Source organism: Sciurus vulgaris (assembly GCF_902686455.1).
Source record: "Sciurus vulgaris genome assembly, chromosome: 3".
In the NCBI taxonomy this organism is placed as follows: Eukaryota; Metazoa; Chordata; class Mammalia; order Rodentia; family Sciuridae; genus Sciurus; species Sciurus vulgaris.
The window spans coordinates 180988188-181003892 of NC_136463.1; the positions used below are offsets into that span (position 1 = coordinate 180988188).

Sequence of the window (15705 nt, forward strand, 5' to 3'; positions counted from 1 at the left end):
CTTTCCTCTTTTATTCTGCCTTTCATTCAATGTTTTACGTACAGTATTTTTTAAGTATTAAGGATGGATTGTTTTATTTTCTGTAAGTTTAGGCTTTATGTTTATCAGTGGAAATGTGTATAATTAAAGGAGTCAGATAGTTACAAAAAAGGTGCCTAAGAAAAGAATACCAGGGGCTGGGGTTGTAGCTTAGTGGTGGAACACTTACCTTGCATGCATGGGGCACTGGGTTTGATCCTCATCATCACATATATAAAGGTATTGTGTCCATTTACAACTAAAAATTAAAATATTTAAATTAAAAAAAAAGAAAGAAAAATTCCAGATTCTCAACCTTTTCCTGCCCCCAAAGGTAACACCTTTCAACTCTCTTGACTGATTGTTTTGTCATCTGCTTCCACATCTTTAATGAACATGCCTGGGTGACACATCCATGATTTCACTTTGTTGCTTATGAGACAGATATTTCTGCTTCAGTAGTTGCTTTAGCTTTCTTTATTATATTCATTGCAAATATAGCAACACAAAATCAATACATAGTACTGTGCGTGTTAATCTGACATGTTTAAGAACTTTTATTCTCATTTCTCCTTCTCTCTTTCCCCTCTCCTACAGTACTGGGGAACCCATCCCCAACCCCTATTTAATTGTTATTTTGAGAAAGTCTTGCTACATTGCCTAGGCTGACCTCAAACTTGAATTCTACCTCCCTCAGCCTCCCAGGTCATTGGTGATTACAGGCAGGTGCCTCTGTTACCTGACAAGAACCTTTATTTCTTAAAGCATTACTTTTCTTGCCTACTCTTAGCAGTGTTGTAGGCACATGGATTATCTGTCTACTTGATCATTCCATGTGGGTATTCTTAAAATTTAAGTTTTTCCATATTTTGGCTTTTATAGAACTCTTTAAGCCTCCTTTACCCTGGAAAATCACCTCTTCCACCCTTGAGCCAGAGCTGTAAATATCGCTTCACATAACTGTAACACTTCCTGCAAAATATTGCATTAAACATTCTCACTCTCCACCTAGCATCACTGCTATAGTTTGCAGAGTTATAGATAGGAAAGATATTATTTTAAGATAATTTATTGTGTGTGTGAACTGGTATATTTATGTAGAAGCAACCTGCATGCTCCCCTTCCCAAAAACAGTTTGGGAAAGAGTAATCCAGGATTTGTGTACCATGTAGCCAGATAATCATAGATAATTTAACAGCTGGTTGGAAGTGGTTCTCCTAAAGTCCATCCAAACTTCTTATAGAAAGATACTTAGAAATGGACTTAGTTTATCTTTTAATTTTAAGAACGTTTTGGAAGACCCATGTTAGGTTGTATCTCTTTGGTTAACGAAGGTGTGTTTTTAATTAGATTTAAAAAAAAAAAAAAAGGATTTATAAGCTGACAGAAATCATGATAGGTGATATTTGGGGCCAGATTGGTCAAAACACATCATATCAAAACCTTTGAGAAATGGCATACTTGTTTGTGATTTAATTGTAGTCTTATTAACATTAGCATTCATTTGCATGCTTTTTCCCCTAAGTCTTTGTTCTTTGTAAACAAATATGTATGTTACCATGTCTCAAACTTGAGGGGAAAAAAATTCAAATTCTCCTTAAAAAAAAAAAAAAAATCATAGGGAAAGTTCAAAAGAAGTGTGATGCTGTGCAACAGAGATACTGTGTTTACTCGGGGGCAGGGCAGAGTGGGGTTGGAGTAGCTAAGACCTGTATTTTCCTACTTTGGTGCAGGGGTAGGAGGTAGGGAGACACCTGGGGCAATTAAATATGAAGTTGGAATTCATAGTTTGAAACCATTATGTGATCCCTTAGTTTCTTCTGAAAAGTGTTATCTTTTGGTATTTGATATGAGGATGTCTACTGCCTATGAGTTTAACTTCTTTATTTAATAACTTCCAACATGTTCTCAAGTCACTTTCATTGTTCTGTTAACTTTCTTTTTTCATGATGGCTTCTTGGAGTAGTTGTATGTCCTTCTTTAAATAATGTAATAATATCCAAAATATTAAGAATTTTGAGACGTTTGCTATCTCCAGGGTTTTATTAAGTGAGTTCTTTCCCATCCAGTCCTAATGAGTTTATATTGAAAGTGTCACGTGAGAGCCTTGAAGATCTGCTGGGAGATTTGTCCAAGGTGCCATCCAAGGTTCTCTCAACTCTGAGACACTGTGATTGAATACAAGGTTGGGCATGTTGAGGAAGAAGAGAGAGTGTGTGAGAGTGTGTGTGTGTGTATGTGTGTGTGTGGGTGTGCGTGCAAACGTGCACACAGTGCAGCCCACTGGGGTGTTTGGGAGGAGCAGCAAGGACAAGAACAGGAGCATCTGGAGAAACCTAGATAAAAGGCCTGTTTCGTTGATGCTGTGTGACTAAAGCTCCTTCTGGCTTTTTACCTCAGTAGAGAACTATTAATTAGAGGTATAGTATGCTGATTAAGAATACTGGATTAAGGCAGACATGAGGGTTTTATTTAACCACTTAGCACCTTGAGCCAGATTCTCAACCTTACTAAACTTGGCCTGTAAATGATACCATTAATGTCCTTCCGGGACTTGTTTGATAGGATTCAGTGAGACAACGTATTAAATACTTAGCATTGGGTTCGAAAGTAGTACTTGCTCTGTGAGTGATACCAGTAACTGTTCCTGCCTAGAACAGTAGCATCTGCATGTTCTTCCGTAGGTGGGTGCTTAAGAGACAGAGTATTTGAAAAGAAAGAAAATAGCATTTTGAAAAATACGATGTTCTACAAGTCCCAAGGTATCTCTGTATTATCATTTCTTCCATATATTAGTGAGTCTCCCAATTTCTACTGATTATGAAAGTCATGTAAAATGACTTTCTTAAACAGTTTTATCCCCGGATTAGGATTTAGTAAGAATGTCCTCTGTTGACTCATGTTTTCTCACGTGAGCCTTGTGCTTGTTGCAGGTCAAGCAGGCAGAGTGCAGCGGAGGCCTCTGTTGCTGCCGTCATGCCGTTCCCATTTGGGAAGTCTCACAAATCTCCAGCAGACATCGTGAAGAACCTGAAGGAGAGCATGGCTGTTCTGGAAAAGCAGGACATTTCTGACAAAAAAGCAGAGAAGGTATGGATATAGGTGATTCGGAATTTTTAAGATCTAGTCCTTTAATGTGGCATTTGCTGTTGCTGCTACTGAAACAAGTTTTCAGCTGTGCATATATCTCACCTTTTTCTTTTTTAGTTGAAATTTCCAAGTTTATTTCAAGAGTGTTTATTTCATTCTCGAAATGTTTTCTTTGATTCTTGAAAGAAGTATTTCCACCAAAATCTTCCTGAGAGGATACTGCTCCTAATTTTATTTCCGTGTTCTCAATGTCCATACCCACCTTCTCTTGTCCAGCTGCCACAGCCCAAACTTACCTCATCCCAATCATGTCCTGCCACCTCATTTCCACTCAATATTGTATATTCTGCTTCCTAAAGGGTTTATGAATAGAATCTGAGTTGTATTCCTGCTTGAAACAGATTCTTATAATCTTTCTTTTAGGCCTTAGTAGTCACCTTACTGTACTTTCTAAAATGTGCTCTATGCTTTAAATATTCATTATAGACACACCATACACTTTATGATATGATCTCTTCTGTAGGTGAATGCTATCTTCTTTCTCCCATATTCTGTAGGCTTTAGCAACCTACTCTAAGTCATATAATTAAATGCATTGTTTTTAATGCTTTTGTCTTCTTGTGTCTGCCTGGAATCATGTTCCCTCGTGCCTGATTTCCTCCAAAGCCCCCCATTTATCAATCAAAACTACCCTTACAGGTTTTTTATTTTTTGTTTTTTGTTTTTCCTAGATTGCTTACCAGAATACTCCCTCTCCTGTCTCAGCCCTGCCCACTAAAACAAATCCCCACCATTTGGGCACCTGTCTTTGAAATGTCAGAAGTACCACCATCTTCAGCCTAATTATGTTCGTACTGTATTTTTGTCTTATTTACTTGAATGCAAACTCTTTGGCCACTATGTCATTTCTGGATCACCTGCGCCCTCCACAGTACCTGATTCTCACGGGCTATGTGCATGCTGTTATTTCTAATGCTCTTTGAACTGGGGAACCAGGCTAATTGAAAGAGAGAGAGAGAGAAGAGAGAGAGAGAGAGAGAGATATTCCAACAGACCTTCTAGGTAAAGTAAGTGATAAGAAACAGAATTCAATATCTCTTCCCATCTTACTGAAGGTCGTCAGTTAGGATATAAAAACATGAAAAGTGTAGCTCCAGCAACTAGAAACATTGTGTCAGGAAAGTAGAGGAGACATTTGGCAGAATCATAGCAACATCTCTACCTCAGTGGGTAAGAGTACATCACCTGGCTTCCTTCTCACTGCTAGACATCTACTGCAAAACCCAGCAGTCCTGGTAGTCTGCGTGCGGGTTTACAGAGTAGAGGAAACCACAGCTAGCAAGAAGCAAGGGTGGCACTCATGGATGGGACCTGGGACACCAGTAGAGCTGAAGAGAGGAGGTGGGCAGGAGAGCAAACCCTACAGAGCAGACACACTGCCTGTCTGCGGAACTGCCCACAATGGCTGCTCCTTCATCCTTATCCTGAAACTGCTAATTGTTGACAGGCTAATGGGTGTGTTCCATAAATTTAAAATGATTCATCATCTTTTGTAGTGCCTAAATATGCTGTCCACTCTTTTAGGTATATTCTGTTCATCAAACTAATATTGAATATTTTTGTTTTATTTTTGTGCTGCTGGGGATTGAACCCAGGCCTCATGTGTCCTAGACAAGTGCTATACCACTAAACTATAGCCCCAGCCCTCATCAAACTATATTGAACACCTGTCTTGTGCTGGGTGTCATTTAAAGCACTGGGGATGACAGTCCTAATACTGCTCTTTTAAATTCTCCATATGAAGAAAATAATAGAACCTTATTTGGAGGCATGGAAGACTACTTGGTCTGTTATCAGATAGAAATATGGAAAATAGTTAAGATGCCATTTCTTTCCAACTTAATTTTTTAAGCTTAAAGCAATTCCATTCAGATCACAGTAGGACATTTTTGGAATTTGACCAATAGAAATTCATACTATTTTGAATCAAAACATACTTAAATCTAATCTGTTCATAGTCTTCACAATCACAGTGTACAAAATTCCATCCTGCTAGTTTTTCAGGCCAAAATGGCATCCGTGATTCCTTTTTCACTCCTCAAATCCACCTACATTATCTGAAGGAAAAAAAAAATTTTTTAATCCAGCATTTAATCACATCTCCCTGTTTCATTGTTACCACCCTGGCGTGAACTGTCATTATCTCTGCTTTGTATTACCGTGTTGTCCTCTTAACTGGTCTCCCTTGCCTCTCTATAACCATGATAGTTCTTTCAAAACATGAGTCAAATAATAATTTCCTTAGAGTAGGAGTCAAAGTCCTTACATAGTCTGCTTTCAAATCATGCCTAGGCCTATTTTTGTAAGACTCGAGCTAAGAAATGGTTTTTATATTTTTTAAAGGGTTGGTTTAAAGCAAAGAATCATGTGATACAGACCTTATCAAAGACTAAAATACTTACTGTCTGCCCATTTACATAAAAACAAATTCTAACCCCCAGCCTAGACAATCAGATCCATGACCTTAGTGGTGCCGCCTTCTACTTTTCTCCCCGTTGGCCATCTTTCCTTGTGTGCTTCAGTAACACTCTGTTCTATAGGCCTTTACATTTGGCTTTTCCCTTTGCCTTAGATGTTCTTTACCAGCTATCTCCTTTGCTTACACCCTTTTTCAAGTCTTTGCTGAAATGCCACTTTTTAACCAGTCCCCTATTTAAAATGCAAGCCTGCCCTATTGCGTTCATATTCTCTTTTCCTTTGTAACATAGTGATGTTTGCTTGCCACTTTAAAAAATAAGCCTTCCAAAGACACAGCTCAGTGAATATTTGTATTGGTTAAAAATGGAATAGAAAGCAGAGTTAACATGAACCACTGTCACATTATTCTCTTTTGAACTCTTCATGACTGCTAAAGACAAAAATTAAAGGACTTAGTTAACAGGTTGTAAATGATAAAAGTCAGGATAGAAAATTCTGTGGGTGACTGAATCAGGCACCAAAGAAGGGCCAGTTAGCTGGCAGTGATATGTCATCTTAACTTATAAAATGTAAAATGAATAAAAGTATGACTTTGTGCTTAATCTTTAAAAAAAATACAAAATGCCAACAAAGAAAAATAAAACAACACAATCATTGGAAATACATGATTAATCTAAAAGAAGACCCCCCCCCCCAAAAAAAAAAAAAGGAAAGGGGGATTAAATAATAGATGGGACAAATAGTAAGATGATAGAGTCCAGTGTGTATAAACAATCACATTAAATATAAATGGTTTAAACTCCTGTTAAAAGGGAGAGATTGGATGAAAAAAATTCCAAATAAATGCTGCCTATAAGAAATACACAGGTAAAAAATAGATTAAAAAGGTGGGAAAATGTACATTTAAATGGATGGAGTTAGAGAATATCATGCTAAGTGAAATAAGCCAAATCCAAAAAACCAAAGACCAAATGTTTTCTCTGATTCGCCGAAGCTAATTCACAATAAGTGGGGGTGGGGATAGGGAAGAATTGAGTTACTTTATATTCGGTAGAGGGGAGTGAAGAGAAGGGAAGGGGTATGGGGGAAGGAATGATAGTAGAGTGAAACAGACATTACCTTGTATACATGTATGACTGCATGACCAATGTGAATCCTGCAATATGTACAATCAGAAAAATGAGAGATTACACTCTATTTATGTACGATCTATCAAAATGTATAAATGTATTCTACTGTCATGTACAACTAATTAGAACAAATAAAATTAAAATTAAAAAAGAAAGCTGGAATGGCTTTGTTAAAACCAGACAAATAGATTTCTGAGCAAAGAATATTCACAGGGAAAAGCCATTTCATGATAAAGTGTAGGGATCATTTAATCCATGACTATAACAGTACTGAACACTTAAATTCTTAAAAACAGAGCTTTGACATATCCCAAACTGATAGACCTGAAAGAAGTAGTAATCAAATCCACAGTTACAATCTGTTACCTCACTTTCATTAATAGAATAAATAAACAGAAAATCAGCAAGGATTTTCTTGTGGACCACAATGATGCTGTCATCTGATTTTATCTGAGTAAGTTTTAGAACACTCCACTCAACAATAGCAGAACCAACCTACACATTCTTTTGAAGTGCAGGTGGAACATTTACCAACATTACCCATATTTTGGGCCATAAAAATAACTCAGTACATTTCGGAGGAAGAAATTATGTGCAGTTTGTTCCATGGCTATAATGGAATTAAATATCAGTAGTAGAAAGATCCTTGGAATTCCAAAATGTTTAGATGAAGTAACTCATGGATCAAAGAAGGTATTAGAAAGTGATTTGAAGCCAAGCTTGGTGGTGCATGCCTGAAATCCCAGCAATCTGGGAGGCATGAGGATGTGAGTTCAAAGCTAGCCTCATTAACATAGCGAGGCCCTGAGGAATTTAGCAAGACCCTTTCTTAAAATAAAACATAAAAAGGGCTGGGGATGTGGCTCCATGGTTAAATGCCCCTGGGTGTAACCCCCAGTATCAAAAAGGGGGCGGGGGGCAAAGAAGTAAGAAAGTGGTTTAAATGGAATAAAAGTGAAAACACAATTCAGAATTAGTGGATAGCTGCTAAACCATTACTTAGGGAACTTATAGCACTGAGTGTTAGAAAGGAAGACAAGTCTGAGCTTCCACCTTAGAGAAGTAGAAAAAGATGGGTTAATTATACATAAAGTAGGCAAAAGGAGATAACTGTCAACACTGAAATCAGTTAATTTATAAAACAGAAAGAAACATAAGAATTCATAAATAAACTCTAAGTCTGGTCAGGGAAAAAGAAGACAGAAGCTACTTATATATTGAATTATATTGAGTTAACATCACTCCAGATTCTACAGATATTGAAAGGGTAATAGTATAATAAACAATTTGATGTCAATAAATTTGACCGATTAGGTGAAATGGACGAATTCCTTGAAAACCACAAATTGCTCAGAGTCACTCAAGAAGCAGCAGATAACCTGAACCTACGTAAAAATAGTTGAAAATTTAACTAATAATGGTACTGTCAAGAAAACTCTGGGCCTAGAGGATTTCACTGGAGATTGCCAAATGTTTAAGAACAAAATAATAGAATTGCTAACTTTTCCTGAAAATTAAAGTGGAAAGAATTGCTCTTAACTCGATCTATCAGGTTAGCATTATCCTGATACCAAAACCAGACATTATAACAGAATTACAAATTAATATCATTTGTGAAGGTGGGTGCAAAAATACCAAATTTTAGCAAATCAAATCTAACTGTAGGATAATAATATCTGTCAGATAACAATAGGATAATACATCATTACCAAGTGGGGTGTTTTCCTAGAATGCAGGGCTTATTCAGCATTCAAAAATCGTTATGTCTCTTATTGACAAAGAACATATCAGTAGATGAAAAGGAAAAAAAGCATTGATTTCTAATTTAAAAACAAAAACAGGAAGGAAGGAAATTCCTCATCCTGAGAAAAGGGCATGTACACAAAAACCCCATAGCTAGCTTAATAACATGGTAAAAGGCTAGTTCATTTTCTCTCTTAAGATTAAGATTGAGAGGGATGTCCACTTTCACCACTTCTGTTTATCTTTGTATTTAGAAGTTCTTGCCTGTGCAAACAAGTTATTGAAGGCTTGAAGATCAGAAAGAAGTAAAACCTTTTATTTGTAGAAACATGATTATTTTTTTAAAAAACCTGAAGAAATCTACAACTAATAAAAGTAGTAAATGAGTTTAGTAAGGGCCATAGGTTATTATACAAAAATCTGTTGTATTTCTGATTAGTAGCATTGAATAATCTTAGATTGAAATTTTAAAATATTTAGAATAGCATCAAAAAATATGACATACTTGGGAATAATTCTGACAAAGAAAGCAAAAGACTGAAAGTACAAAGCATTGTTAAGAGAAATTAAAAAGCTAAATGAATAGAAGATATCTATTGTTCATGGGCACTGTTAAAGGAATGAAAAGACAAGCCAGCCTCAGACTGGGAGAAAATCCAATGCATATATCTGATGAAAGATTGCATTCAGAATATATAGAGAATTCTCGAAAAGAATAGAAAACAGTAAAAGTTACAAGAGATATGAATATACAGATATACAGGTATACAGATGGCAGACAAGCATTTGAAAAGATGTTAATCATTAAGAAATTGCAAAGTAAAACCTTGATGAGATATCATTGCACAGCTGTTAAAATGGTTAAAATTGAAAATACTATACCAAATGTTGACAGTGTTGGAACTGCTGGCAAGAATATGAGATGGTACCACCACTTTGGAAAATAAGCAGTTTCCTAAAAAGTTAAGTTTAAACCAACCATAAGATGTAGCTACTCCACTCCTAAGATAACAAGATATGTAGGTCCATTAGAAGACTGAGGCAGGAGGTTCTCAAAAAATAAAATAAAATACATAAAGGACTAAGGATGTAACTCAGTGATAGAGAGACCTAGGTTCAATCCCTAGTACCAAAGAAAAAGAAGAAGAAATAATATAGGTCCACACAAAGACTTGTCTGTATACATTTTCATAGCAGCTTTAATTGTCATAGCCCAAAACAGAAAGTAGCCAGGTACATGAAGAAGCCAGTTGGAGGAGTACTCTGATATAATGAAATCCTACTCAGTAATAAAAAAGAATGTCTGTGGCTGTGGATAAGATTTATGAATCTCAAAATAATTATGTTGAGTGGAAGAAGCCAAAACTGTAAACAGTACATTTTGTGTGATTCTATGTATTTAAAGCTCTAGAAAATAAAACTAATCCATAATTTTAAAATGTAGGTCAGTGATTGCTTTGGGATTGGCTGGGACCTGTAAAGTAGAGTGGGTCAGTCAGAGGAGGGTACTATAAAGAAGCATAAGAAAATTTTTGTGGTGATGGGTCTGTTCACCATCTTGACAGTTTCATGGATGTATACATAAGTCAAAACTCAACCAAGTATGCACTTCAAATATGTGCAGTGATAGCCTCAAAAAAAAATAAAATACTTGGGAATCAATCTAACCAAAGAGGTAAAAAATCTCTACAATGAAAATGAAAACTACAAAACATTGAAGAAAGAAATTGAGGAAGACCTTAGAAGATGGAAAGATCTCCCATGTTCTTAGATAGGTAGAATTAATATTGTCAAAATGGCCATACTACCAAAAGTGCTATACAGATTCAATGCAATTCCAATTAAAATCCCAATGATGTACCTTACAGAAATAGAGCAAGCAACCATGAAATTCATCTGGAAGAATAAGAAACCCAGAATAGCTAAAGCAATCCTTAGCAGGAAGAATGAAATGGGGTATCGCAATACCAGAACTTCAACTATACTACAAAGCAATAGTAACAAAAATGGCATGGTATTGGCACCAAAATAGACAGGTAGATCAATGGTACAGAATAGAGAACACGGACACAAATCCAAATAAATATAATTTTCTCATACTAGACAAAGGTGCCAAAAATATGCAATGGAGAAAAAATAGCCTGTTCAACAAATGGTGCTGGGAAAACTGGAAATCCATATGCAACAGAATGAAACTAAACCCCTATCTCTCACCCTGCACAAAAATCAACTCAAAATGGATCAATGACCTTGAAATCAGACCAGAGACCCTGCATCTTATAGAAGAAAAAATAGGTCCAAATCTTCAACTTGTTGGCTTAGGATCAGACTTCCTTAACAGGACTCCCATAGCACAAGAAATAAAAGCAAGAATCAATAACTGGGATAGATTCAAACTAAAAAGCTTTCTCTCAGCAAAGGAAACTATCAGCAATGTGAAGAGAGAGCCTACAGAATGGGAGAATATCTTTGCCACTCATACTTCAGATATAGCTCTAATTTCCAGAATATATAAAGAATTCAAAAAACTCTACACTAAGAATACAAATAACCCAATCAACAAATGGGCTGAGGAATCTGAACAGACACTTCACAGAAAAAGATCTACAAGCAATCAACAATCATATGAAAAAATGTTCACCATCTTTAGTAATAAGAGAAATGCAAATCAGAACTACACTAAGATTCCATCTCACCCCAATTAGAATGGCGATTATCAAAAATACAAGCAACAATAGGTGTTGGAGAGGATGTGGGGAAAAAGGTACACTCATACATTGCTGGTGAGGCTGCAAATTAGTGCAGCCACTCTGGAAAGCAATGTGGAGATTCCTTAGAAAACTTGGAATGGACCCAGCATTTGACCCAGCTATCCCACTCCTCGGCCTATACCCAAAGGACTTAAAATCAGCATACTATAGAGATACAGGCATATCAATGTTCATAGCTGCTCAATTCACAATAGCCAGATTGTGGAACCAACCTAGATGCCCTTCAGTTGATGAATGGATAAAGAAACTGTGGTATATATATACAATGGAATATTACTCAGCTATAAAGAATAATAAAATTATGGCATTTGCAGGCAAATGGATGAAATTGGAGAATAACGTGTTAAGTGAGATAAGCCAATCTCAAAAATCCAAAAGTTGAATGATCTCACTGATAAGCGGATGATGACACATAATGGGGAGTGGGAGGGGGACAAGAATGGAGGAAGGAGGGACTGTATAGAGGGGAAGGAGGGGTGGGAGGTAGGAAAAAATAACAGAATGAATCAAATTAATTAATTTAAAAAAATATGTGCAGTGTGCTGTATTTCCCACTGTAATGCAATAGAGAATAAGATTGTCCATATAACAGCTGTGACAGATGTGGCTTAGAAACCACAGATGTATGCCCTGAGAATAGATAGTATAATAAAACATCCAGAAAGGCTGTTGAAAGACTAGATTGCTGTAATAGAAATATACTATTTAAATTCTACTCTGTGTGGGCAGATCCTCACTCAAGGACATAAAAAAACTAGAGTGTATTAAGGGAGGAGTAATTAGACTGGCATGGAAATTCAAAACTCTGCCATAAGGAACAGCTGAATGAATTGGAGAGACAAGACTTCATGTGAAAAGAAAAAAGATTTGAGCAGAGGGACTTTAAAGGATGGAGGGAATCACTATAGCTCCTAGTAAAGTATTTTGGGGGACCACCTACTCTAAGGCAGGGGTTAGATGTGTTTCAGACTGAGTTCAAGTCCAATTTTGTCTTGATACTGGGTAAAATGATAGGAGAAACGAAGTTGGCTTCCTTGGGAGCTGTATTGGCACAGGCCAGGTGACCACTTTCTTATATGCTATATGAGAAATTTTAGCTTTGCGTCATTGGCACATCTGTACACTGATAGAGCATCATCCTTTGCCTGGTGCTTTGTAGTGCAGTCTTCATCTTATTTTGAGGTACAATGGTTTCCTGTTGTTATTCTCATGATCCAACTGTTCAAACTACTGTTTCCTAGGTAACCCATTATTAAGAGTCATACCTACCTATGCCAAACCCATAGTAAAAGTGTGCTTCTGGCATTTTCCCATTCATTTCTTACGATCCCTGGGACCAAATGATGAATATATTTGAGTGTTTATTCCTTTATTTGTAATGTACTGTTATTTTTTACTTGTTCTATGTGGTACACAGTTATATTAAGAATTGTGTGTGATGTCAATGCTGGTACCTTAATAACTTTGCCACAGCTTTTTAAAGAATTTGTACAAAACTAATTTCCTTATACCTTTTTTTTAAATGGTTGATTTCACCATCCCTATTTTTAGGTAACTGGCAAATGGGGTTGGGATGGGACTTCTTCTTTCACTGCCAAGAGCCAAACAGATGTGGCATATGTAATGACTGTTTATACACTTTGCCCTACATGCCATATAAAGAAGGTATGGCTGCTTTGCTCAGCTTATACTTGGTTCCCTTCCTCACCATGAACGCACGTGTTCACTGGATTAAATAGCTGTATTCATTCATTCTGTAAGAGGAATGGGTTTGCTGACAAATATAAGAGGGAGTAGCCCTTTCATAGCATGGCCATTTAACAGTGACTCATGGTTACTAAACTTGTGTAGAGTAATCTTTGACACCAGAAGTTTATTAATAGGTTTTTCCTAGTCCACAATCTTTCGGCTTAGAATACCCAATATTTTAAGTAACACCTTTAGTAAAGAGCTTGAGACACTGGGATTTTAAAAAGCATTTAGCACAGGAATTAATGTCATATGGACTTTTTCTCATAATCAAATATTTGGCACCAGTAGTATTTGTCATTTTACTTTTAGATTTCATCTCACATCTTTGTCTTCATATTAACTTTGATATAAGAGCTCTCTTTTTTCAATGAGGTCATTTAAACCCTTTTTTGAAAATGAATTGGTATTTAAGGCAGTAAATATAGGTTGGTATGTATTTAAAAGATTTTTATTTAAAATTATGTTTTTGCAAAGAGTGAATTTAGAGAAACTCAAAAAAAAACAGTTAACAAAAACACCAGAGCAACCCTGTTCAGTGTGACTGTATAGGAATAGAGATAGAGTGAAATGATGGGAGTTAAGGCTAGACATGTAAATTTTGGTGGCTTGAAAAGGGTCTTACAGCTGGGCACAGTGATTCATGCCTGTAATCCCAACAATTTGGGAGGCTAAGGCAAAAGGATCGCAAGTTTGAGGCTACCTTGGCAACTGAGCAAGACCCTCAGCAACTGAGGAAGACCCTATCTCAAAAAGAGAGGGGACTGTTGGTGATGTAGCTCAGTGGCAAAGCACCCCTGGGCTCAATCCCCAGTACCCAAAAAAAGGGGGTGGGGGGTCTCATATACAACCTAAGGATATACTAAGAAAGCTAAAGGGGTCTCTTGTTGTTTTACTTTATTTTAATTCATAGTAAGTTGTAAAAAAACGCACACAGTGAGATCCCATGTGCCCTTCCCCTACTTTCCCCTGATGTTTATATCTTACCTAACTATATTAAATATTAAAACCAGGAAATTGACATTGGTACAGTTCACAGGCCTACCTCAGTGCTCACCATCTTTACAACTTATATGGGTGTAGCTCTGTGCAGTTTTATCATTTGTGCAGCCATGTGATTATTCCATAACCATTATTACATTCACAGTATAGATCTCCGTCATCACAACCCTCTCTTGCTATACCAGTATAGCCACACCCATTACTCCCCCACCCCTAATTTCTGCCAGCAATTGGTAATCTGTTCTGCTAATCTATAAAGTGTCATTTCAAGAATGTTTTGTGGACTTATACAATATGTGAATTTTTTTCCACTCATCATTTTTCCCATGAGATCTGTGCCACTGGTTTTGTCAGCAGTTCGTTGCTTTTGATTGCTGAGATTATTCCATTCTGTGGATGTACATGCTATTGTTTAACCACTGGCCTGTAGAAGAACATCTGGGCTGTTTACAGTTTTGGGCAATTAAAACTGCTCTACATAATTCAGTATAGCTTCTTGTGTGAGTATATATTATTATTCTTTGGAATAAATGCTCAAGAGTCCAACTCCTGGGTCATGTGGTAACCATATATTTAGTTTTATAAGAAACTGCCAAGATTTCTTCCAAAATTGCTGGGCCCGAGCAACATTTCAGAGTCAGAGATAGGGTAAGAGTGAATATGCATTTGGAAAGATAGACATAATTGCAGAAGACAGCATTGGTAAGGGAATTCTGATGGCAAGGAAAAATTTGGGGAAAAGAGAATTAAGAAATGAAACTAGGGTTTCTGAGAGAGTTTAATGATCATCTACACTCAACTTCAGGTTCACATACCCTTTGTATGTACTCACCGATACTTTCCAGAGTCCAAGTCACCAAACTGCAGCCCCAGTTAGTTGCACACTACCTGGTTTTCTAAACCAAGCTGCATTGGCACAAGCCAGGCCTGCTCGTCTGTATGTGGTCTGTGGATGCTGTCCCACTCCAGCAGCAGAGTTGACGAGTTGTGACAAAAACTGCATAACCCACAAGAAATTTGGCACCTACTTATCTAGAGAAGCTTGATGCATGCTTCTGATGAGATAGATTGTAGCAGGTATTATTTTGGTTAGAAATTGGGGCAAGGGGAGCTTGTGTTTCACGTGTGTAATTATTTTGCTTTTAAACTTGATGTTCCACGTATGTGCCGAGGGTGCTCTGGAGAAGCAGGCTGGCTGTGGCTTTAGGTGCTTTTTCTCCCTTTATCTACTTTTAAAGTTTTACTCTATTCTAATGTATACATTGGAAGCCTACATAGATGATTAGTTTGAAAAGTGGCAGTACCCAAGTGTAGAGAATTAGGGTATCAGTGGCCCCAAAAAGGTCTGAAATCTGCTAATTGAGATGATATTTCTGTCAATACTTAAGATGCTGCCATTTGAACAGCATCACTTCATACTGAACTTGTTCAACTTGAAATTCATTTTCTCCTTCCCAGAACTGGGCTTTCTACCTGACTGCGTTCTTTAAGAAATGCTACCTTTGTATCCTGGTCACAAAACCTTAGGAGCATCAGATTCTTTCTCCTTACTTAAGCTTCTGCTCTCCAAAGTCCTGTTCATCTTAAATCACCGGCAGAGGAGTGGGACACAAATTTGTAATTTCTTCCTCTCTTTCCATAAGCATATGTGTATATGTGTATATTAAGCCTAAGAGTTTTAATTTTCTATATTTATATTGTTTGTCTATACAAAGCAATAAGTT

At 36.9% G+C, this 15705-nt stretch overlaps 1 protein-coding gene across 2 annotated transcripts in view; it reads left to right on the forward strand.

Moving 5' to 3' along the window:
- CAB39 (calcium binding protein 39) overlaps positions 1-15705 on the forward strand; it is an 82733-nt gene that overhangs the window by 30834 nt on the left and 36194 nt on the right. For both annotated transcript variants that reach the window (XM_079132648.1, XM_079132649.1), the window contains exon 2: positions 2952-3108. In XM_079132648.1, the coding sequence (XP_078988774.1) occupies positions 2995-3108 (114 nt within the window). In that variant the 5' untranslated portion in view covers positions 2952-2994. The remainder of the gene's footprint in view (positions 1-2951; positions 3109-15705) is intronic.